Source organism: Callithrix jacchus, chromosome 20, assembly GCF_049354715.1.
Source record: "Callithrix jacchus isolate 240 chromosome 20, calJac240_pri, whole genome shotgun sequence".
NCBI classification, from domain to species: domain Eukaryota; kingdom Metazoa; phylum Chordata; class Mammalia; order Primates; family Cebidae; genus Callithrix; species Callithrix jacchus.
Window position 1 is genome coordinate 41,769,770 of NC_133521.1, and position 24,168 is coordinate 41,793,937.

At 45.8% G+C, this 24,168-nt stretch overlaps 1 protein-coding gene across 3 annotated transcripts; it reads right to left on the minus strand.

Annotated features, from left to right (window-relative positions):
• Window positions 1–1,344: 1,344 nt before the first annotated feature.
• On the minus strand, window positions 1,345–24,136 carry HSDL1 (hydroxysteroid dehydrogenase like 1). Of its 3 annotated transcripts, XM_035282747.3 has the most exons (7): window positions 24,028–24,136; window positions 12,983–13,161; window positions 12,111–12,172; window positions 9,190–9,415; window positions 8,082–8,527; window positions 7,641–7,868; window positions 1,345–3,765 (listed from the first exon to the last, which is right to left on the minus strand). In XM_035282747.3, exons 4-7 carry the CDS (start codon window positions 9,407–9,409, stop codon window positions 3,667–3,669), a joined length of 993 nt encoding a protein of 330 aa, XP_035138638.1. In that variant the 5' UTR covers window positions 9,410–9,415; window positions 12,111–12,172; window positions 12,983–13,161; window positions 24,028–24,136; the 3' UTR covers window positions 1,345–3,666. The 3 variants fall into 3 exon arrangements, with proteins under 3 accessions (XP_035138638.1, XP_002761273.1, XP_035138639.1); XM_002761227.5 differs by lacking the exon at window positions 12,983–13,161; XM_035282748.3 differs by lacking the exons at window positions 12,111–12,172; window positions 12,983–13,161.
• Between the last annotated feature and the right edge of the window lie 32 nt (window positions 24,137–24,168).

Sequence of the window (24,168 nt, forward strand, 5' to 3'; positions counted from 1 at the left end):
TGGAATTTTCCGTTGAATATTTCTGGACCTTGATTGACCACAGGTGAAACCTTGGAAAGTAAAACTGTGGGTAAGGGGAAATGCCGTCCACAGAGCATGATGACAAGTCCTGCCCCTCTGCAAGTTCCCATCCAACTCACTGATGAAGTATTTCCCCAATAACCATTTCCACAATCACCTGAGCAAACATGTACTGAAGGCGGGAATGTCACGCCACGGGAAGGCCATGAGCCTGCCTGTCCCCTCCCTGCGGAGCACCTGGCTCAATCCTGCCCTCAGCAGTGGCACCACGTGGGGCTGTGCAAGGCTGTCCAAGCACATCATCCTCACAGGGGGCTTGCTATAGAAGTTCTGTTTGTGCATGTTCCAGGGTCGATTCCAGAGCCTCCTCCCCTTCCCTTGGGTCTCACCATAGGAATTACACAGGATATATATGTATTTCTTTTCTTTTCTTTTTTTTTTTTTTTTTTTGAGACGAAGTCTCACTCTGTCACCCAGGCTGGAGTGCACTGGAGTGATCTCAGCTCATTGCGACCTCCGCCTCCTGGGTTCAAGTGATTTTCCTGCTTCAGCCTCCTGAGTAGCCGGGATTACAAGCGCCCACCACCACACCCCACTCATTTTTGCATTTTTAGTAGAGACGGGGTTTCACCATGTTGGCCAGGATGACGGTCTCAATCTCCTGACCTCATGATCCGCCTGCCTCGGCCTCCCAAAGTGCTGGGATAACAGGCGTGAGCCACCGCGCCTGGCTGGGCATTCCACAGAATATTTCTGCTGAATTCAGGACTGTCCTGTGCTTGGCTTTATACTCATTAAACATAGATGAATCTTTAAAAAGAAAAATAACACACAGGCCTATATTGAGACTGCAGCACAGATAGACTAGAACAGGTTTTGAGGACAGAACCACCTAACTCTCTGGTTTCCAAGTGTGATTAGATTTCAAGTACTTGAGGTTACAAAAACACAGAAAAGTCTCCTAGGAACTGTCTCTATCTGCTCTCTTCCCTTTTTTACTTCCCCTCTTTCCTGAATCCATTACAATCTAGCTTGACGATTGAAATGGCTCATGGAAAAAAATCACCAATGATCTCCATCCACGCTGCCAAATTCCATGATCGAATCAATCTTCACCTCACCCAACCCACCAGGAGTAGGAGATCCCAGAACTCAACTCAGTAGCTTCCACAGACTAGGCACGTTGTTATACACAATGTGTTAGAGTGTCAGCTTTGAATCAGTTATGACCACTGATTTCCTAAGTTAATTTTTTTGCAATCACTTCTAAGAAAAAAAAAATTATTCCAAACAACCCAATTACAAACATCTAGAACACAACTCTTTGAAAGGAAGCAGAAACAACTACTTTTATTGTTAAACTTTCAATTCACAGATTAAGTTTCAAAGGTTCATATTTCCCATGTTCTTTTTTTTGAGACAGGGTCTCGCTCTGTCTTGAGGCTGGAATACAGCGGCGCGATCAACTCACTTCAGCCTCCATCCTGGGCTCAAACGGTTCTCCTGCCTCAACCTCCCAAGTAGCTGGGACTACAGGCATGCACCACCATGCCTGGCTAATTTTTGTATTTTTTGTAGAGACAGGACACGTTGCCTAGGCTGTTCTCGGTCGGCCTTCCAAACTGCTGGGATTATAGGCATGAGGCACCATGCCCGGCGGCCCACATTTTCCACATTCTTATTAAGACACCCTATCCACAGTAGTCCAATCAACTTTCAAATTAGCTCTGGGGAAAAAAATACGTTTAATGAAAGCTAGAAAACCTAGAGAAGGTCTTGCTCATCTTTCACTATAGCTACGGACAGCTCTGCACCACATTTGCACCAATCAGCATGTTTGCCCATGTCCTGCCCAGGAGAGAATTTTATGGAATCACTGACAAGGTGTGTTCACCTATGCTCATCACATAACACTGATTCCGATTCCTACCTAATTTATCAAAGACATTAGTGGATCACGTAACCTAACATGTAACTACCTAACAATATTTTCACATGAAGTTGCTGCTGCTTGTTACACATCAGAGTTCACATCAATGTGGCATAAAGTCAAGAGGATTCCAAGCTAACTCCCTCCAAACTTTGGGGGGGGTCACACAGCATCTCCCAGTGTGCAGATTTTCACATCTAAGTTCTGAAGACATGATCTAGGAGTGGAAGCGCTTCTGATGTTGACCACTGACCTGAGCGCAAGTCACATCTGGAAATCTTGTAGGCAATGTCACGGGCAAAACTGTGTCCATAAAAGTGTGCTCAGGTCTGCTTATGATAGATTATCCCATCACGAAAAAACAATCCTACAGAGTCCAGACTTCTAACCAATCTCCTAGCTTATGCGTCAGCGTCACAACGCTGAGCTCTGAATTTTAAATGTGCACGTACTGTCATATTCATATAGTGACATAGTCTTCAAAGCACTAGGTGTGTGGTCCTCAAAACTGGTTGGCTTTGTGAGATCCAAACTGAAGACATTTCATAGTAGGTTTCAGTGTTAACACATACAGTGAGGGTTTGCGCACAATGAACTTCACACCAAAAGGGTATTCACTAAAAATTCATTACACAAACCAAGAATAAGCTTCTAACTTATTATTTTGACAGATATATCATGTCACACACATAATCTGTATTTTACTATTTCATAAATACTTAATATTTATATCAATAATACTACTAGAATGGAATACTACATAGAAAAACATGAAAACCAGATATGATAAGCTCTAAAGGGCAAAATTTCAGTTATAAAATGGGTCAGAGGCTGAGAAATCACTACTTATCCACAAGAATTGCTTTATAAATCAAAAGATGACTGCAAGTTTCTCTTACATATCCATCTAGGAATAAATTCATTCCATAGCAGATTTGAGAAAAATCAACAAAAATATAATGTAGGAAGTTAATATTATTCATGGCAAACCAACAGAATGAAATCTGGTAGGCTTATTTAGTATGAAAAGGAATAATCTAGATTTTTTAATATGCTGTAGGAGTCCATGTTAAGTCATTCTGACAAAAAATCTCTTTAAAAATATGGTAACCATAAATAAAGTTGCTCAAAGACACCACACAGACACAGACACACACGCACACACAATTTCTCTAATGAAATACCAGTTGAAGTGCAGCATTTTCTTAACAGATAGTCAAACAGCTAGAGGTACACAATACACACAGATGTTTCCTGCTAATAGTACCAACAACCTTAGTTCTAAAGTAATACTTTTCAGTAGTCTTTCCCGATGCACATTCCAGTACAACTCCCACAGTGAAATAGTCAATTCCCCTTAAAAAGCAACATCCGAAATTAGAAGAGCTGACAAGTCACATTATGTTTCAATATTAGACTGCTGTGGCTCCTAGAACAACAGAAAATCGTTACTGTTGAACAGCGTAGGGGAAAAGCACTGGAATGTAGACGTCTTCACTCAGCCCCAGTCATTATTCACTCTGTGCCATTCACACACCCTTGAGGTTTTTGCACAGCACTCTGTGACAGGATCATATCTGCTTTGCAAATGACAAATCAACAGTATGCTAAACATCAGCAATAAAACACATAAGATAAATTAAATATGTTTTTCCAAATGTCGGAGTACCAAGGTTCCCAGGAGTTGGCAAAACTTCTCAAGCGGCCATCCAGACTCAGGCCGTGCAGGATAAGGCTTCTTTACGTAGTGAACGGTTGAGAATATTTGCTCCCCACACCCAGAGCCATTCAGGCATGTACTGTGCAAAAAGAAACTAAAAATGAAAGAAAGATTTTAAGGTTAGAACCCTAAAACATCAACACTGAAGGAATAAGACCAGCACCTGATACCCACCAATCACAATAAATATCCACCCATCAATTACCACAAATACTCAAGAGTCACAACAAATACCCACCAATCACAATAAATATCCACCCATCAATTACCACAAATACTCAACAGTCACAACAAATACCCACCAATCACAACTATCCGGAAATCACAGCAAGTACCCACCAATCACAATAAATATCCACCCATCAATTACCACAAATACTCAACAGTCACAACAAATACCCACCAATCACAATAAATATCCACCCATCAATTACCACAAATACTCAACAGTCACAACAAATACCCACCAATCACAACTATCCGGAAATCACAGCAAGTACCCACCAATCACAATAAATATCCACCCATCAATTACAACAAATACTCAACAGTCACAACAAATACCCACCAATCACAACTATCCAGAAATCACAGCAAGTACCCACCAATCACAAGTACCCACCAATCACATAAAACGCAACAAAGGAAAAAGCCCCCAGGCGCTACTGTATTGAATGTATATTTTTGCCCAAGATCCTGCCCTGGATTCTACAGGGAATAGAAACATGACCACCCCCCACCTACCCTACTCTCTGTAATGAGGCTGGACTGTCCTGCATGTAAATACAATTCTATCTTTACCTAATATGATATGAACAGCATGTTCACTGGTTAAGAACTACTAAATCCCTGGCCAGATGCTGTGGCTCATGTCTGTAATCCCAGCACTTTGGGAGGCCTAGGTGGGCAGATCACCTGAGATCAGGAGTTCGAGACCAGCTTGGCCAACATGGTGAAACCCCACCTCTACTAAAAATACAAACATTAGCCAGGCATGGTGGTGCACACCTGTAGTCCCCTCTACTCAGGAGGCTGAGGCAGGAGAATCACTTGAACCCGGGAGGCAGAGGTTACAGCAAGCAGAGATTGTGCCACAGCACTCCAGCCTAAGTGACAAAGTGAGACTGTCTCACCACCACCACCAAAAAAAGCTATAAAACCATGATAGGAATAAGTCAGTGAGAGTAGACAGGCACATACATGGTTAGTCCTGTATGAGAAAACTGGGCTTGAGGGGCAGGATGGAGCAAAGTTCACAAGGAAACAGGTCAGAAACACCAGGACCTTGGGAGGGCATCTTGACCTATGATGACGGGGCTCAGGGGACCAGGGGAGGGAGTCTGCTGATGCTGTTCTGCCCTCTCACTCAGGCCTTTGTGCTGGCAGCAGACAGGGCAATGTCTGAAACGTATTTGGTTGTGATACTGGGAGTGGATGCTACTGGTATCTAGTGACTGGAGGCCTGGAATGCTGGTCAACATCCTGCAATGCTCAGGATGCTCCCCATGACAAGGAATTATCTACTCTCATGCCAACAGTGCTGAGGTGGAGAAAGTCCACACTCCTCTAACAGATTTGTCCAGAACTGAATGAAAGTTCTAATACTGTGTATATTAAAGACAACAGACAAACAGGCCCTTAGCAAGTACTGACATCTAGCCTTGAACTGAACTGATGCATGATAACAGAGGTCATTCAATCCTCTTGTCAATAAATGGACACAGGTTACTCTCCAGGGTGGAGTCTTCAGCCACACACACACACACACACACACACACACACACACACACACTCTCTGTCTCTCTCTCTCTCTCTCTCTGTAAACAAAACAAAACAAAAAAATCAAAGGAGCAAAAGCTACCAGAGAAATATGCCACAGACAAAACAGCAAAGGATGAATCAAATCTTTGCTGTAAAACTGGAGATAAAAAAATAAGTGTTAAAAGTAATTTGAGTAACATAAAAGGAAAATAGAAAGTGTTAACAACTTTATACAGAAAACTACTCCAGGAATTAAACCAGCTTAACATAATTTCCTGGCAGAAAAATACATTCTCAAAGAAAGTTTATCAATGTGAACAAAATTTAACTGTGAGTAAAATGTTGGTGTTTTATACACACAGTCAAAAAAAAATCTACTGCATCTAAACCCCATCATATATTTATTTCTAAAAAAATGTTATGCTCAGCAACTTCTAAGACTACTTTTTAGGTTTCTGTGCTTTTCTCAAGTTATTAAAGGACCTGGACACAACTACTTAAATAAAACTGCTTTTTTTTTTTTTTTTTTTTTTTGAGACGGAGTCTTGCTGTGTTGCCCAAGTTGGAGTGCAGTGATGAAATCTCAGCTTACTGCAACCTCCATCTCCTAGATTCCAGCGATTCTCCTGCCTCAGACTCCCAGATAGCTGGGACTACAGGCATGTACCACTATGCCCAGTTAACTTTTTAATCTTTAGTAGAAATGGGGTTGCATCATGTTGGCCAGGCTGGTCTCAAATTCCTGACCTCAGGTGACTCACCTGCCTCAGCCTCCCAAAGTGCTGGGATTAGAGATGTGGGCCACCATCACACCCAGCCAAAACTGCTTCTTATTAAAGAAATCTATCACCAAACCTCTTCATAAAAGTAACAATGAACTGTTGATTTACTTGTATGTTTATTTGGTACTGGTAAATCTAATACTCTTTATGCAAACAGTCCCAAAAATATCTGTTTGGTAATTAAGAAAACTCTGAATATTAAAAGAAAAAAATTTGGCCGGGCGTGGTAGCTCACAGTTGTAATCCCAGCACTTTGGGAGGCTGAGGCAGGTACAACACCTGAGGTCAGGAGTTTAAGACCAGCCTGACCAACACAGTGAAACCCCGTCTCTACTAAAAATACAAAAAATAGCCAGGTATGGTGGCAGGTGCCTGTAATCCCAACTACTCCAGAGGCTGAGGCAGGAGAATCGCTTGAACTCGGGAGGCGGAGGTTGCAGTGAGCCAAGATAGCGCCACTGCACTGCAGCCTGGACAACAAGAGCGAAACTCCGTCTCAAAAAAAAAAAATTCTAAACTAGGGCACATCTCTTTATTACGTCAGATAAAGAACACAAATATTATAATCATTATGCATTCTCATATTAATACTTAGGATCACAATTTCAAATATCTAACAAAATTACTTTCTGAAGTACTAAAATATCCCAATCCTTTGTCATGCCTGAACAATAAGCTTAAAATACAAATTCTACGCTTCTTGAAAAAATGAGTCTAAAAATAGAGATATTACTTGATAAAATGGTTGCATGAAATACAGCCCTATCTTGTGGTTTTGTGGTATTGTATTTGACACTTGGAGGTAGCCCTCAAGCTGTACTAGAATCTTGTACTTTGAAATTCCCATATAAATACTTTAGAGTATTTTACAGTCCTACCATCCACTGACAGCAGCATAAGTGTTTTTGTTTTTTTCTTTCTGGAGACAGAGTCTTGCTCTATTGCCCAGGTTGGAGTGCAGTGGTGTGATCTTGGCTCACTGCAACCTCTGCCTCCTGGGTTCAAGCAATTCTCAAGCCTCAACCTCCCAAGTAGCTGGGACTACAGGCGCAGGCCGCCATGCCCAGCTAGTTTTTGTATTTTTAGTAGAGACGGGGTTTCACCATATTAGCCAGGCTGGTCTCAAATTTCTGACCTCAAGTGATTCACTTCCCTCAGATTCCCAAAGTGCTGGGATTACAGATGTGAGCCACCATGGCTCAGCCAAAGCAGCATATTTCACCTTTTAGGTGTCACATAGATTGAATTTGAAAATTCTTAATACTCTCACAAGAAAATTTAGTGTCTTGACCAAAATCATTAAGCGTCAGGTTTAAGAGTCCGAATTTACAATTCTCATCTTAGGCTTTAATCTGATTCCTCTGTATCACTGAGAAGGATTCAGGATGCATTAATCTAATGATGAGACCTGAAAGCACACACCTACCTGAATAGAATGGGACCAGTATCCTGTGGTCCTTTTGGAAATCCCAAGGGTAGAAACAGCATGATGTGCGTAGACTTTTGGCGAAGGCACCAACCATGAGCACCTGTGCAAAAAGCTGCTGGGCACTGTCGTGTTGGTGGCTACACAGAAGGGGATTAGACTCTGCACAAAGATTCCCTTAGAGGCATATTCATACTGCAAGGCTCTGCTGAAGTGGTCTAAATAAGCCTGTTAAGACAGAGCGGAGGAAGAGACTTACTGCTGGGTGAACTTGAAAATTCAGGAGAAAAAAAAAAAAGACTTGCTTCTTAACAATTCAGGAAAACATACAGGATAAGCAAACATGAATTGCTGACAAAAAGTTCAACAAATCAGACCGAACAGCTGTTACTAAATGTTCCGTTGCATTAGGATTTGATTTTCTAGTAAGTACCGTCTGACCTTAGAAGCAGAAAATGCAGCCAGCTGAGGAGTGGGTTTGCAGCAGGAGCCGGAAGAGATCGTGACAATGGCACCTTTCTTTCTCTCCACCATTCCTGGTAACACTACATGGACCATCAGACTAGCAGCGGCAATGTTCACGTTTATGATGTCCCAGAGTTTGTCCTCGGAGAGCTGCGTGAAATACTGCGGGTAGGGATAAAACACACCCACGTTATTTACCAAGATGCCAACGTCTTTGTCTTTCAGGGCTTCTCGAATGGGAAGGTAGATCTCACGGCCACTGCTGAAGTCCGCAACGATAATATCAGTCTCCACTTTGTACGTGTCAGCTATGTCTTTAGCAACAACCTGCAACTTCTCCTCGTTCCGACTGATCAGGATGATACTGAGACCTCGGCTTGCTAACTCTTCAGCGTAGGCTTTTCCAATCCCATCTGTTCCACCTAGGATGCAAGTCAGGAAAAGTCAGCATGTGCCTTTCACGGTGTGACCCTTTAACATGGACCTCAAGTACGCCCTGCCAGGTGGAGTCAGAGAAAGACTCACACTAGAAATCAAGTGAGTTCTAGTATCTATGAGTCAAGGACACTGCTGCTGAATCAAGAATGTGAAGGACGCGTGCTGAACACTCTCGCAGACATCCCGACACATGGACAGGGAGTCACTTCACATTCACCACAGTGATTAGGAGACACAGCAGGAATTCGTTTTCAAACTACTATCTGGCTTGAATGAGTGGCAGGAGGTACTTTTCTGGAAAATACTCATAAGTTAAAATGAAATTCAAAATAAGTGAAGCATTTCTGAAAGTACTGGCAGTTTGTAAAGATGATTTTACAAGGGAGAAGAAAAAGGAAAATCGAGTGGTGGGACATGGGTCTAGAGGAGGCCTGGGAACAGGAGAGGGCAGGTCAGGAAGGACACCAATTATGGGGCAAGTTCTTCCTAAGCTGAGAGCAGTAAGGAAATGTGAACAGAATCACGACAGGAGCCGTAACTTGACTTCTGTATCAGTGCGTGCCCACAAAAACATCGCATTCAACAGCTCCTTCAATAATGCATCCCACTTCATAGAAAAGATTATTTGGATTATAAAGTAGGTTACCACTGACGACGGCCCATCTTCCATACTGCTTGATCAGGTCTGCTCTGCTCCCCAGGCGGGGGATAAAATGCAGCCTGATCAGGCTGTAAAAGTCACAGATGACAGTGATGCTTTTTCTGGCCGTATACCAGGCTCCAACCAAAGCTAGCGCTTCTATGTAGCAGTTGCAAGACCTGGCGATTTCCCTGTACAAGAGGTAGAAGCTGTCAACAGCAGCCATGGCAACCTGCAGGGAGGGGAAAGAGAGAGTCTTTTTTGGTTAATAAATTAAAGGAACATACACAGTCTGAGTGAAGACATCCAGCTAAGGGCATCAGATCTTATCAACTGTGCATTCAAATAATAATCGCTTTTCAAATGCATGTGACCCACGGATTCAGTCTATTTATTTACTTTTTTTTTTTTTTTTATTTTAAGACAGAGTCTCTTTCTGTTGCCTAGGCTGGAGCTCAGTGGCACAATCTTGGCTCACTGCAACCTCAGCCTCCTGGGTTCAAGCGATTCTCCTGCCTCAGCCTCCTGAGTAGCTGGGACTACAAGCACCCACTACCACACCCGGCTAATTTTTTATTTTTAGTAGAGAGAGGGTTTCACCATATTGGCCACCCTGGGCTTGAACTCCTGACCTTATGTGATCCACCCACCTCAGCCTCCCAAAGTGCTGGGATTATAGATGTGAGCCACCGGGCCCGGTGAACCAGTCAATTTATGATCTAATCATTTAACATCTGTAGCTTATAAAGTTATTTTCTTCCAAGGAGACTAATCAACATAACTACCAGAAGTTGCCAAATTCCCACCAAAATTCAGGTACTACACTACATGTTGTGGCTACAGAGATAAACACCATATGCTCTGTACCTGAAACACGCTCCTAGTCTAGTAGTAACAGACATGAACCTTCTAATTCACATAGGAGAGGTGCATTTATTTCTTTGTTTTACTCATACACAGAGGACTTACCACCTGTGTAGGGACAAAGCAGATGAAACACAGGTGGTACTGAGACACAGCCTTGGCCTCGAAAGCTTACAATCCACTGGAGACAAAACTGAGCTTTCAGAAACCTTCACGTCAATTTGAATTTTTTTTTTTTAAAGAGATACCCTCCAAACTTGGAAAAATGGCTTCTCAAATGACAATAGAGTGAGCCTCCACCTTCTAACATAATTTGTAACCATTATGTTGCCTGGCCCCTTACTTTGAGTAAGAAAAGCCCAATACAACCCTTTTGAGTGTCCACACAGCAAGCATATTCTAAGCACCTACTGTGTCCTATGCACTGCGATTCAAAGGATTCGCAGATGAACTAAATGACTGTCCCCAGGTGAAGACACAGACATGTAATGAAACAATTTAAAATGCCACAGCATCTGGTAGATGTGTGCCTGCCATCAGAAATAACCCTGCAGAGGTAGACAAAGGCCAGGCATGGTAGACCCTGGCCACAGATTGAGTAAACTTCATCTCAAGCTAAACAAACTGTGCGTCCCGGGAAGGACAAAATATCAGGAAGACTGCAATAGACTAACCTTATACTACAGGGAACTCAGATATACACAAACCCAAGGGCACAGCTTCTATTCTAAAAAGAACATTGACTTTAAGCCAAAGAAAAAGAAATATAAAACTTCTGGGGGTGGCCCCCTTTAAAATAGAAAAAAAAAAAAGTCTGGAAACTAAGACTCAACAATAGAGGCAAAAATTAGCATATGTTTAAGAAAGAACAGTGACTTCCCTCCTACTCCACTGCAGTGTAATCTGAGCTCAACCAAGTTTTGCAGAGTGAAAAAGGAAGCAAGCAGAAGAAAACAGATTAACCACTGAAATGGAAACATGCAAGAATGGCACCAGATTGTGAAAAAAAGGCATACAAAATAATTTTAAAACGGTTGCATAAATATATAGAAATGTGTAGTCTGAATTACAAATCAACAAAACATACAGAAGTAATATGACTGAAACTGAAGAAATGGATCAGCAGTAGGACTGATAAATGCCCTACGACAAGGAAACAATCTCTCAAACAACAAAGCGCCATACTGGTACCACATTAAGTTAATTCTGCAACCATATTAAGTTACCAAATTAGGCTGATGTGGCATTAAGTTTAAAAAATGTTTTCCTGCCAGGCGCGGTGGCTCACGCCTGTAATCCCAGCACTTTGAGAGGCCAAGGCAGGCAGATCACTTGAGTTCAGGAGTTCAAGACCAGCCTGACCAACACGGTGAAACCTCATCTTTACTAAAAATACAAAAATTAGCCAGGTGTGGTGGTGAATGCCCAGCTTGGGTGGCAGAGGCGGAGGTTACAGTGAGCCGAGATCACACCGCTGCACTCCAGGGTGGGCATCAGACTCCATCTCAACAAAACCAAGATTCTATGTTAGACCATCGTCAATTGTGAGTTCTGGAAATAACTCATGAAATGTGTGTGTCTTTTGTCATAACTAATCAAACACAAGGCCGGGAGGAAAGTAAATGCAAAAACGACTCCCTGTATATTCCAGGACCTCTCAAGCAAAATGTAGTGAAAGTGGGAATAATGAGCTACAAATAAAGAAACTGGAGCTTGGAACATGAAGCTTACTCTTCTAACAACAGGTGGGCATATAGCTAGGCTGTTAAAACAGTGTTTTCAATGCAAAAACAAATACTACGTAGCAAGATCGATGGGTGGTAGCCAAAGCAGTATTTGCGGGGAAACGAGTTGCTGTAAGAGTGTGGAGTAAGGCTCTCGCTACAGACAGGAGGCCAGGCATGGCTCATGGGGGACCTCACGCTGATGGGAGCTTCCTCCTTAAGCCCAATTTTTTTCAAGAATCTGAACCTTTTTGAAGTAATCTCTAGCAAAAGGTGCCCGACCACAAAGGGGGTGCCAGTTTTTCTGCTGTGATTGTTCCCTGCCCTGGGGTCTCTTACCTTCTCTCTGCCAGTTCTGGGCTGTCAGCAATATGCAGCTCTGTCTTTCTCTTAAGGCCAATCTGTGAATAAAACCAACGAGAAACAAATGCCTTTCCTTTTCCTCATAGTTCTGCTGGGAGAACTTTGTATTAAATGAACATCCAAGTGTTCCGATATGAAGAAAACACAAAAATTCTTACGCCATGAATGTACAGGCAGCAAACCACGTACTAAGCACAAAGTACCCTCCTCTCAGAGTAAAAAAAGTGTCTGGCGTCTGCTGGGGCCATGATCCACACATCCTCAGGCACAGCTGGAGGGTACCCCCATTTTCCTGTGCCTTTCTTCTTAGGGAACATTTCACCAAATGGGACAAAAGCCCATTTCAATCCCAGGGGCCCTTCGGGAAACAGCCCAGGCACCAGGCCCGCGTTGGGAAAGGGAGCAGACACAGCTGCCCTGGGTGCCTTTCTCTGCCCGGTGCCTGTCTGGGTTTCACCTGGGCCTCCCGCTGCCTCACTCTGCACACCACTTCTTCTGCTCCATCTGCAGCGTTCCCTGGAACGTCCACATTGCACAGGCTGCCTTGGCATCACCTTCCAAATTCCTGGCAGGGATTCTGGCTGTCCCACCTGAGCTCAGGAGTCCACCACCTGTCTAATTTCCCGGCAGGGTGGCAGGGAGGAAGGCATCCTACAGTCTTTGGGGGCAGCCCCCTCTAGGCTGTGAGTGGGTCAGGTGCTTTAAGGAGGAAATGAAAGGAACCCCGGGTCCACATTTTCCCTCTCCTCCACCACATACTGTGTTGGAACTGTCTGTCTCTGACCACCCCCAGCAGGCTGCAGTCCCCCAGGGCCGAGGCCAAATCCCACTCTCTGTTTCTCCAGCACCTTCCACAATTCCTGGCACACAGAAGCTCAACAGATGTCTGTCGAAAGAAACTGCACCACCACATCTCTGGCTGCAACACACAGGCAGAGTCTTTTCCTGTCCAGTTCTCAGGCTCCACACGGCAGGATCCAACTCAGCTCCCAGCTCAGGAGAGGACCAGCCACAAATTCCTTTGATCCTTTACAGAAAGAAAAGCTTGTGTGCTAAACCCACCGGGGACCTCCCACTCAGGCCAGCAGAGGAGACGCATGCACTGCAGAGGTGAGGACAGGAACCCGGGGCTGAGGGGCTTCAAGCCCATCATGGGCCAGCTTCTCAATGCCCCCACTAGATACCTCTCATCGTCGTGTCAGGGGAGCATCATCATGTGCAAGTACCTTAAACGTGTGTTAACACTGTCTTTGCTATGTATATTTAAAAGTCAGAGAGCATCGAGGGGGCTGATGGCATTCAAGCTCTGGTCCTCAGCCATGATGGACAGAAACACAAGTTTTTCATTCCTCAGAAGCAGTTCAAGACAGAGGGATCTCACCCACATCCACAGAAGACAGATATATTCAAATGCCAATTTATGAATGGATAGTGAGCAACTTAGTGAAGAAGCCTAAACAAACATGGTCACTGCTCCTTAAGTCTCTCGAGATCTACATGGAAAACCAAACCTCTAGAACAGCAATGAAGAATACAAAGCATCAGATTGAGGCCACCATCATGAATAAACCAGGACTCCACGCCACCCTGTATACACAGAAGTCAGAGAAAGACAAACCGGACAACTGCAATGTGAGGTGGCAAGGGCACCCCTGGGGTGACATGGGTCTTGAAGTGTGAGCAAAACCCCTGGGCAGAGAGGAGCGAAGGGGCCTCCCAGGCCTGGGCCCACGGAGAAAGGCTTGGCAGTGTCAAGGGTCCGGCCTGCTCTGGAAACAATGAGAAGTCCCCATGTGACCAGCACAGACTGCACGCGTCCTGTGTGACGTCCTGTGGGTGTAGGTGCACAGGCATAAAGGGGGCTGGAAGACGCAGACTGGAGGTGCCTTCACGCCAGACATGGACTTCCTTCTTGAGCACCAAGGAAGGGACCTGGCGGGGCTCGTTTGGGAAGGTAACGCAGCTGGGCAGGAGGGAGGGGTCCAGAGCCCTGGTCTCCCAGCTGGGGGTGAAGGAGGGCTGCAGGGAGGGCACAGGCTTGGTGGCCTCTGCTGCTCCTCAGCCTTGCCGGACACTTCACACATTCGATCATACCCTGACGGGCTGAATATGGAAAAAATTGAAAATTAAAACTTATTACCTCCTCTCAATCTTCTTCCCCACCCTTCTGTACATGATGAAAATAACAACTTTCTCATGAAAGAAATCAGTACTTTCCCCAAAGCCACCAAATTTCAGAAGCTCATGGCCTCTCACTGAAACAACGTGTTAGAGTTTATCACACCTTTAAGTCTAGAAGCCACTAAGGCATATGTAGATATCAAGCTGCATCAAACTTCCTTTAGGTGTCTGATGAGTTAATTTTTGTGGATTGATTAGTTAAAATTATCAATCTGTGCTATGTGAGTGTTCCTCCCTACTCCCATTCGTGTCTTGAATCCTAACCCCCCAGGTGATGGTTTAGAAGGGAGGGCCTTTGGGAGGTGATCAGATAATGAGGGCTCCTCTACCTGGATCTTGGACAACTCAGCCTCCCAAACCGTGAAAAGTAAGTGTTTGCTGTTTCCAAGCCACCCAGTTCCTGGTATTTAGTTACAGCAGCTCAAAACAGACTAAGGTAGTCTACAACCCAAAGAAACCCATGATGTGGAGAGCAATACTAACACACGGGAAAATTCTGATTCCTGTGCCATCTACCTGCAAAAAGTTATTCTAAAGCTTTGTTTTCTCAGAGAGTAGAATGGTGGTTGCTAGAGGTGGGGGCATGGGTGGGACGTTTTGGTCAAAGGATATAAACTTTCAATTATAAAATGCTAAGCCTGGAGACCTAACGTAGGGTACGTTGACCATAGTGAACAATAGCAAACTGTGTGCTTAGAATCTGCTTAGAGGGTCGATCTCAAGTGTTTTCACCACTAAAAAACAAAAAACAGTAACTGAGGTGATGAACACGTTGACTAACGTGGTTGTGGTCACCATTCCACAAAGTACATATATATCAAATCATCATGCTGTACACTTTAAATATATACAATTTTATTTGTCAATTATACATCAATGAATTTGGGAAAATATAAAATAATTTTTTTTTTTTTTTTGAGAGTCTCGCTCCGTCCCCAGGCGCCAGACTGGAGTGCAGTGGCGCAATCTCGGCTCACTGCAACCTCCGCCTCCAGGGTTCAAGCAATTCTCCTGTCTCAGCCTCCTGAGTAGCTGGGATTACAGGAGCACGCCACCGTGCCCAGCTAATTTTTGTATTTTTAGTAGAGATGGGGTTTCACCATGTTGACCAGGATGGTCTCAATCTCCTGACCTTGTGATCCGCCCGTCTCGGCCTCCCAAAGTGCTGGGATTACAGGTGTGGGCCACCAAGCCCAGCCTAAAATAATTTTTTTTTTTTTTTAAATTAAAGCCTTTTTTCTCATCTCTTTAGAAAACTGAAACATCTGTGAACAAAACAAAACCAGAACTGTCCCCAGAGTAGAAAAAGAAGAGCGATTCCCTATTATCTTTTAAGCATTTCCTACTTCTGCAGGGCAACAGTCATCAAAAACCCACAGGGAACATTACAACTACAAAAGCATCATGGGAAAATTGTGGTCAAAACTGCAAGGAGCAAAGTCACCTCTTCAAAGCACCACTGCTGTGGCGCGTAACACAATGCCACTCCAGAGTGAAGGGGACTCCACTGAGCACTGTAAAGGGCAATACAATCAAATACAAAATCTTTCATGAGCCAGGAGTTCTGGAGGGAAGTCCTGGCTGACACACGGACATGACCAAGCCATCCTCATGAATGGGACGTGGGCAGGTGTAACAAAACACAAGACAGATTGGCCGGGGTTTTAAAGAAGACCAATCAAGTGTGATGGAAAAAGAGAATCAAAGCACCAGCAATGACACATAGTGTGGTGGGCCGAGAATGGCCTCCAGGGATACCTGCAGCCTCAGCCCCAGACCTTGTAAATACCTTACCTTATGTGACGAAAGGGACTCTGGAGATGTGACTGAGTGAAGGACCCTGAGATGGAGAGTGTACAGATGGGTCCAGTGTCATCAGGTGTCCTTGTAAGGGGGGCAGGAAGATCAAGGACAGCAGTGTGACGTCAGAGGGAGGAGAGGTCAGAGAGAGAGCTCGAGTTGAGAGTGCTGTGCTGCTGGGATTAGATGATGGAGAGAGGGGTCACCAGTCAAGGACTGGGGGAGGCCTCTAGAAGCCAGCAGACACAGAAAACGAACCTCCCCTGGAGCCTCCAGAGGGAAACAGCCCTGCTAACACCTTGACCAGCTCAGTCAGAAGGATTTCTGATTCCCATCTCCAGAAGGAAGATACTTTGTGTCATTTTAAGCCACTACATTTGTGGCAATTTGTCACATCCGTCACAGGGGATAAGGATAAACAGCGGGAGGAAGGGATGGATTAAGTCAGTCCAGCTTTCCAGACAGTGAAGGGACAAGCTGAAAACTCTGCACTTCCCTTAAGCCAAAACCACTGCATGCATTCAGGAGCCAGAAAGTCTGAGAGATCTCACCATCTTTGACTGACCAGGGTAAACCTGAAGTCTTTCTCCTCATCAGCTGGATCGTCCAGCTTTTCACTAAGGCTCCACGGCTATGGCTGTTTCCATTGAAAATATTTTTTCAGCCAGGCACAGCGGCTCACGCCTGTAATCCCAGCACTTTGGGAGGGCAAGGCAGGCTGATCATAAGGTCAGGAGTTTGAGACCAACGTGGCCAATATGGTGAAACCTCATATCAAAAAAAAAAAGCATTTTTTCGTGAAAACCTTACTTTTTTCAGAGTGTGAACCTGTCTTGTACTCAGTACTCCGGATCCTCTCTGTCCTTCCTGACCTTTCAAGTCCCATGCCTTCTCCTCGGTTCAAGCACTTCCTGACAAGCAGCAACAACATGTCAACCCTGGGGGCAACGTCCCTTCCCGTCTCGTCCCTTCCCTTCCCTTCCCAGGCCCAGGCCATGGCACTGCCGCCGCCTTGGGGTTCCTCTTCACCTCTCATACCCATGTGGCACTTAGCACACACTGCTTTGGAGTCTATTTAACACTCAACTTGCTTCTATCTTGGTTGTCAAGGAGAGCACAGTCCTCTGGAGGGCAGAAAACGGATAGAGAACTAACTTTTCTGTAATTTAAAAAAATTCCTTGTTTTTGGAGACGGACTCTTGCTGTCTTCCAGGATGGAACTCGATGGCACAATCTCAGCTCACTGCAACCTCCAGCTCCCGGGTTCAAGCGATTCTCCTGCCTTAGCCTCCAGAGTAGCTGGGATTATAGGTGCCCATCACCACGTCCAACTAATTTTTGTATTTTTAATAGAGATGGGGTTTCACCATGTCGGTCAGGCTGGTGTCAAACTCCTGACCTCAAGTGATCCACCCACCTCTCCTGATCTCAAGTGATCCACCCGCCTCAGGCTCCCAAAGCGCTGGGATGACAGGCGTGAGCTACTGCGCCAAGCAAAATTTTAAAAATATATACAAAAGTACATAAAACCTATTATGTACAGTTCAAAGAATAAAAAAGCAGCCATTTAGCCACCAGCCTACTTAACAAAACCAGTGCCCTGGAAGACCTGTATGCTGCCCTTCTGATTACGGCCCCTCCTCTAGCCTGGGGGCAGCCCTCCTAAATTTTGGGGTAATCTCTCCCTGGCTTTTTTAACAAAACAGTTGTACACCCCAAGCATGTATTCTGAAACAGTGACAGTACTAAGTTTTGCCTGGTTTTGACCCTCACGTAAAGGAACCACACTGCACGTACCCTTGGTGACTTGTTTCTTTTACTCAACATTACTCCCGAGACTCAGCCAGGACCCTGCAGCTGCAGCCCATCCTCCTCCACAGCCGCACAGCAACTCACAGTTCAGAAGCCCCACAATCCACAGATCCCCCTGCTGCTGTGGCCGGGCACCTGCATTGTGTTTGCTGGTTTGTACCTGACAGTTAGAAACAGCACTGCCGGGAGCACCTGTCATCACCTCCTGCACACCTGCGCAAGAGTTCTCAGGCCAGGCGCAGTAGCTTGTGCCTGTCATCTCAGCACTTTGAGAGGCCGAGGTGGCCAGATCACGAGGTAAACAGATTGAGACCATCCTGGCCAACATGGTGAAACACCATCTCTACTAAAAGTACAAAAAATTAGCTGGGCGTGGTGGTACACACTTGTAATCACAGCTATTAGGGAGGCTGAGGCAGGAAAATCACTTGAACCTCGGAAACGGAGGTGCAGTGAGCCCAGATTGTGCCACTGCACTCCATCCTGGCTACAGACGGACACTCCAACTCAAAAAGAATGCCACGCGTGGTGGCTCATGCCTGTAATGCCAGCACTATGGAAGGCCAAGGGGGGTGGATCATGAGGTCAGGATATCAAGACCATCCCAGCCAACATGGTGAAACCTTGTCTCTACTAAAAATACAATAAAGTAGCCAGGTGTGGTGGCCTACACCTGCAGTCCCACCTACTTGGGAGGCTGAGGCAGGGAAATCGTTGGAACCAGGTGGCGGAGGCTGCCAGTGAGCCACGATACTGCTACTGCACTCCAGCCTGGCAACAGAGCAAGGCTCTGTTCCAAAAGAAAAAAAAAAAAGTTCTCAAAGGGACATGCCCATGGTTGAACAGCTGGGCCACATGCATTCCACTGCCAAATGCTTCTCCAAAGCAGCAGGACCCATTCACACTCCTGTCAGCAGCGGGTTCACACCACTTTTCAATGTCACTGGCTGGTAGCGTCCAAAGGTTCACTTTCTGCCAACAGGGCGGCTGTGAAATGGTATCTCATCATGGTTTTAATTAACATTTCCCTGGTTACTAATAAGGCTGCAGTCCTTTCCACGTGTATGTGCTGTTTATGTTTTGTAATCTATGAAATACCCATTCCTATCTTCTGTTCTTTCCTTCTTTTTCTCTCAGAATTGTAAGAATTCTGTAGATATTCTAGATACTAGCTCTCCGTATGTTCTGTGTCTCATGATAGTGTCTTTGATCAACCAAAGGTGTCATTACTTTGAGATAAGGTCTGGCTCTCTTGCCCAGGCTGATACGCAGTGGCACAATCACAGCTTACTGCAACATCTGCCTTCCGGGCACAAGCCACTCTCCCACCTCAGCATCTCAAGTAGCTGGGACTAACTGGGCTTGGCGTGCACCACCAAGCCCAGCTAATTTTTCTTTTTTGTAGAGACAGGTTTTCGTCATGTTGCCCAGGCGGGTCTCAAACACCTGGCCTCAAGTGATCTGCCCACCTGGGCCTTCCAAAGTGCTGGGATTACAGGTATGGGCCACCACACCTGGCTGACCGCCTTAAATTCGAAGTAGCAAATGCAATCAACCTTTCTCCTTTAGGGTCTGCACTCATGTTTTATTTCAGAAATCCCTCCTTAGCCTCAGGTCATGAAGAATTCTTTTTGAATTATTTTCTCTAAATTTTACAGTTTTGCTTTTTCAGTTTAAGTCTTTTTTTTTTTGAGATGGAGTTTTGCTCTTGTTGCCCAGGCTGGAGTGCAATGGCGCGATCTCGGCTCACCGCAACCTCCGCCTCCTGGGTTCAGGCAATTCTCCTGCCTCGGCCTCCTGAGTAGCTGGGATTACAGGCACGCACCACCATGCCCAGCTAATTTTTTGTATTTTTTAGTAGAGACGGGGTTTCACCATGTTGACCAGGATGGTCTCAATCTCTTGACCTCGTGATCCACCCGCCTCGGCCTCCCAAAGTGCTGGGATTACAGGCTTGAGCCACTGTGCCCGGCCTCAGTTTAAGTCTTTAATCCACCTGGTGCGAGGCTGGGAAGGGAGGGATTTAATATTAAATTTAATATTTAATATTCCTCCTCAGCACCTGACATGTTGCTATGTAGACAATTTTATTTAATAAACGGAATCAAATACTGCTTTGTGTGCAAAGCTCAAATTTCACTCTTGAGAAAAAATTTAAGAAGCTTCTCATACTTTGTGTCAGTGATTTGACAAAGTTAGTATTGGTGAATCATGACCTTTTGGGGTTTCTTTCTTTCTTTCTTTGTTTTTTCTTTTGAGACGGAGTTTCGCTCTTGTTGCCCAGGCTGGAGTGCAATGGCGCGATCTCGGCTCACCGCAACCTCCGCCTCCTGGGTTCAGGCAATTCTCCTGCCTCAGCCTCCCGAGTAGCTGGTATTACAGGCACACACCACCATGCCCAGCTAATTTTCTGTATTTTTAGTAGAGATGGGATTTCACCATGTTGACCAGGATGGTCTCAATCTCTTGACCTCATGATCCACCTGCCTCGGCCTCCCAACTTTTTGGGGTTTCTTTACCTTCACTGCCAATTTTTGGTACAGGACTAAATGCACAACGAAGCTGAGCTAAAAGAACAGCAACACAGAATTAGAAACCTGGATTCTCATCCAAGATGTCATGTCTGTATTTGTGCAATAAGAATTAAAATAGGCCAGGTGCGGTGGCTTACACCTATAATCCTAGCACTCCAGGAGATGGAAACCATCCTGGCCAACACAGTGAAACCCTGTCTCTACTAAAATACAAAATATTAGCCGGGTGGCCAGGCGTGGTGGCTCACGCCTATAATCCCAGCACTTTGGGAGGTTCAGGCAGGTGGACCACCTAAAGTTGGGAGTTTGAGACAAGCCTGACCAACATGAAGAAACTCTGCCTCTACTAAAAACACAAAATTAGCCCGGCGTACTGGTGCATGCCTGTAGTCCCAGCTACTTGGGAGGCTGAGGCAGGAGAATCGCTTGAACCTGGGAGGCAGAGGTTGCCATGAGCCAAGATCGTGCCATTGCACTCCAGCCTGGGCAACAAGGGCGAAACTCCATCTCAAAAAAAAAAAAAAAAAAAAATGAGCTGAGCGTGATGGTACACACCTGTAGTCCCAGCTACTCAAGAGGCAGAAGCAGGAAAATCACTTGAACCCAGGAGGCGGAGACTGCAGTGAGCTGAGATCACGCCACTGCACTACAGCCTGGTGACAGAGTGAGACTCTGTCTCAAAACAGAAAAAAAAAAAAAAAAAATTAGCTGGCCAAGGTGGCTCATGCCTGTAATCCCAGCACTTTGGGAGGCCAAGGTGGGCAGATCAGGAGGTCACAGAGATTGAGACCATCCTGGCCAATATGGTGAAACCCCATCTCTACTAAAATACAAAAATTAGCTGGCCATGGTGGTGCACGCCTGTAGTCCCAGCTACTCTGGAGGCTGACGAAGGAGAATTGCTAGAACCTGGGAGGCAGAGGTTGCAGTGAGCTGAGATTGCACCAAGGCACTCCAGCCTGGGGCCTGGCGACAGAGCAAGACTCTGTCTCAAAAAAAAAAAAAAGGAATTAAAATTATCAGCCATCCCACTCCTAGGCAGATACCCAAGATAATTCAAGATAATTAGAAACTTTCGCTCACATAAAAATTCCTACATGCATGTTCCCAGCAGCCTACTCACAATTACCAAAAGGCAGAAACAAAAATGTCCATCAATGAATGAATATGCAAATGTGGTGTTATCCATACAAAGGAATATTATTCAGCCATTAAAAGAGTATGAAGTACTGACACATAGTACAACATGGATAAACCTTGAAAACATTGTGCTAAGGAACAGAAAGCAAACGCAAAAGGCCATATATTTTATGTTTCCACTTGGATGAAATGTCCAGAGTAGGCAAATCCATACAGACTGAAGATAAGTTAGGGCTGCTGGGGGAGAGGGGAAGGGGAAAAAGGGGTATGACTGCTAATGGGGTTGGGGTTTCTTTTGCAGGTGATGAAATGTTCTGGAATTAGTTACTGGTGATGGTTGCATAGATTGTGAATATAGTAAGAACTACTGAGTTGCGGGGCGTGGTGGCGTACACCTGTAATCCCAGCACTTTGAGAGGCCAAGGTGGGTGGATTACCTGAAATCAGGAGTTCGAGACAAGCCTAGTAAACATGATGAAACCCTGTCTCTACTAAATATACAAAAATTAGCCAGGTGTTGGTGGTGCGCATCTGTAATCCCAGCTACTCAGGCGTCTGAGGCAGGAGAATTGCTTGAACCTGGGAGGTGGAGGTTGCAATGAGCCAAGATCTCACCACTGCACTCCAGCCTGGGGAACAGAGTGACATTTCACCTCAAAAAACAAAAACAAAAATACCTACTGAGTTGTACACTTTAAAATGAGTAAAATGACAAATTTTATGTCGCGTGAATTTTATTTCAATTTTTAAAAACCTACTTTTTAAAAAAGTAGCACTAATTTGTTTAACTCTGCGCCCCTGGAATATTCCTGCAGTGATTAAAACCACAAACTCGACAGGGCTCAGTGGCTCACATCTGTAATCGCAGAACTTTGGGAGGTCAAGGTGGGCAGATCATTTTGAGGCCATGAGTTCAAGACTAACCTGACCAACGCAACGAAACCCCATCTCTACTTAAAAAAAAAAAAAAAAAAAAAAAAAAAAAATTAGCTGGGTGTGGTAGCACGTGCCTGTAATCTCAGCTACTTAGGAGGCTGAGGCACAGAATCGCTTGAGCCCAGAAGGGGGAGGCTGCAGTGAGCCGAGATCGCCGGGACCACTGCACTTCAGCCTGAGCGACTGAGAGAGATAACTTCAATCAATCAATCACACACTCCGAAAGGAGCCTGGCTGGGTTGAAATCCAGCTTCCCATTTAAGAGCTGTGTGTCCTGAGCGAAGTTACTTGGCCTCTGCACGTTGCTCACATCACCTGTACAGAAAGGGTTAACAGTCCCTGCCTAAGAACTACAGAAAGAATAAAATGAGGTGGTCCACAGAAAGCATTTAGTCCTGGAGCGCTTAGCAGACCTAAGCTATTAGCCACAATTACTGTGCTTGACATTAGCTTTTGGATATCTATGGCGGTCAGAATAAAACAGAGAGCTCACTTTATGCCGAAGACTCTGCTAAGTGTTTTATCCTATTGTCTCACTTTATTCTCTCATTAACCTTATAAAGCACAGTCAGACGCTACCGTTTACAGATAGGGAAATTGAGGCTTACAGAGGTAAAGTAATATACCCAGGACCCCACAACTCAGAAAGGGCTGACTGCAATTTAGATGGAGGTCTATCAAGGCGCAGAGTCCTGGCCAGGAAGCCCGCTGTGAGACTCCCAGACAGCCTCGCAGTCACCTGTACACATCCTGCTGGGATCGCCGAGGGGCGCTGCAGCGGTCTGGTTTCCCTGGCTGTGTTTGGGCGGCACGTTCAGGAGAACAGGGACCTGCCTGGTTCGTGTTCCCAGCCCTTTCCCTCCAGCACCCGGCAAGGCCCAGTCAACACAAGCAAACTCGGAAATCCCGGCTGAACCCACGACCGCTTCATGAGGAATCGGCATGCCCTTTCTTTAGGAGCTCGATTATTCTGAATGATTTCCATTTTAGAAAAACACAGCAACAACTCAAACCAAATCGTTTAGAAAGGAGAATAATGCAGCACCGACAAAGGAGGCGGCTGTAGGAGCCGCTCGGGGGAGGAGCCGGGTGAGAGGCTGCAGGGAGAGCAGGGCACGCGCCGGCGACCACAGGGTCCGGGGTTTGGGGGGCGAGGCCCGGGCGAAGGGAGACTCTGGGGTGGCAGTGCCGCGGCGGGGGGCGTGGGGATGGAGCCGAGGGAAGGGGAGCGCTGAGATGTGAAGGGGCGGGGCTGGGGTGTTTGGTCTGGAAAGAGAGAGTCTCTCGGGAGGGAGGGACAAAGATTTCCTGGGATCCCCGGCGCCGACGGGCTTCGGGGCCGGTTGGCGCGGAGGGAGCCGGGGGCCCGGGGGGCGTGGTGAGAACTCAGAGGGGTCGGGCCGAGCTGCCCGCTGGCCCTGCGGGGACCAAGGAGGGATCTGGGGCGGAAGGGTCGCGAGAGGACACCCAGGGTGCAGGGGGCGCGATACCTGCCAGGCGGCGTAGTCTTCTAAACCGGTCCCGCCAGACCCGCGCGGCCACCGCCCCCGTCTCCGAAGCCTCAGCTGCCGCCCGGCCGCGCCCCCACGTGACCCGCGCACGCGCAAGAGGGCGGAGCCGTCTCAGGGCCC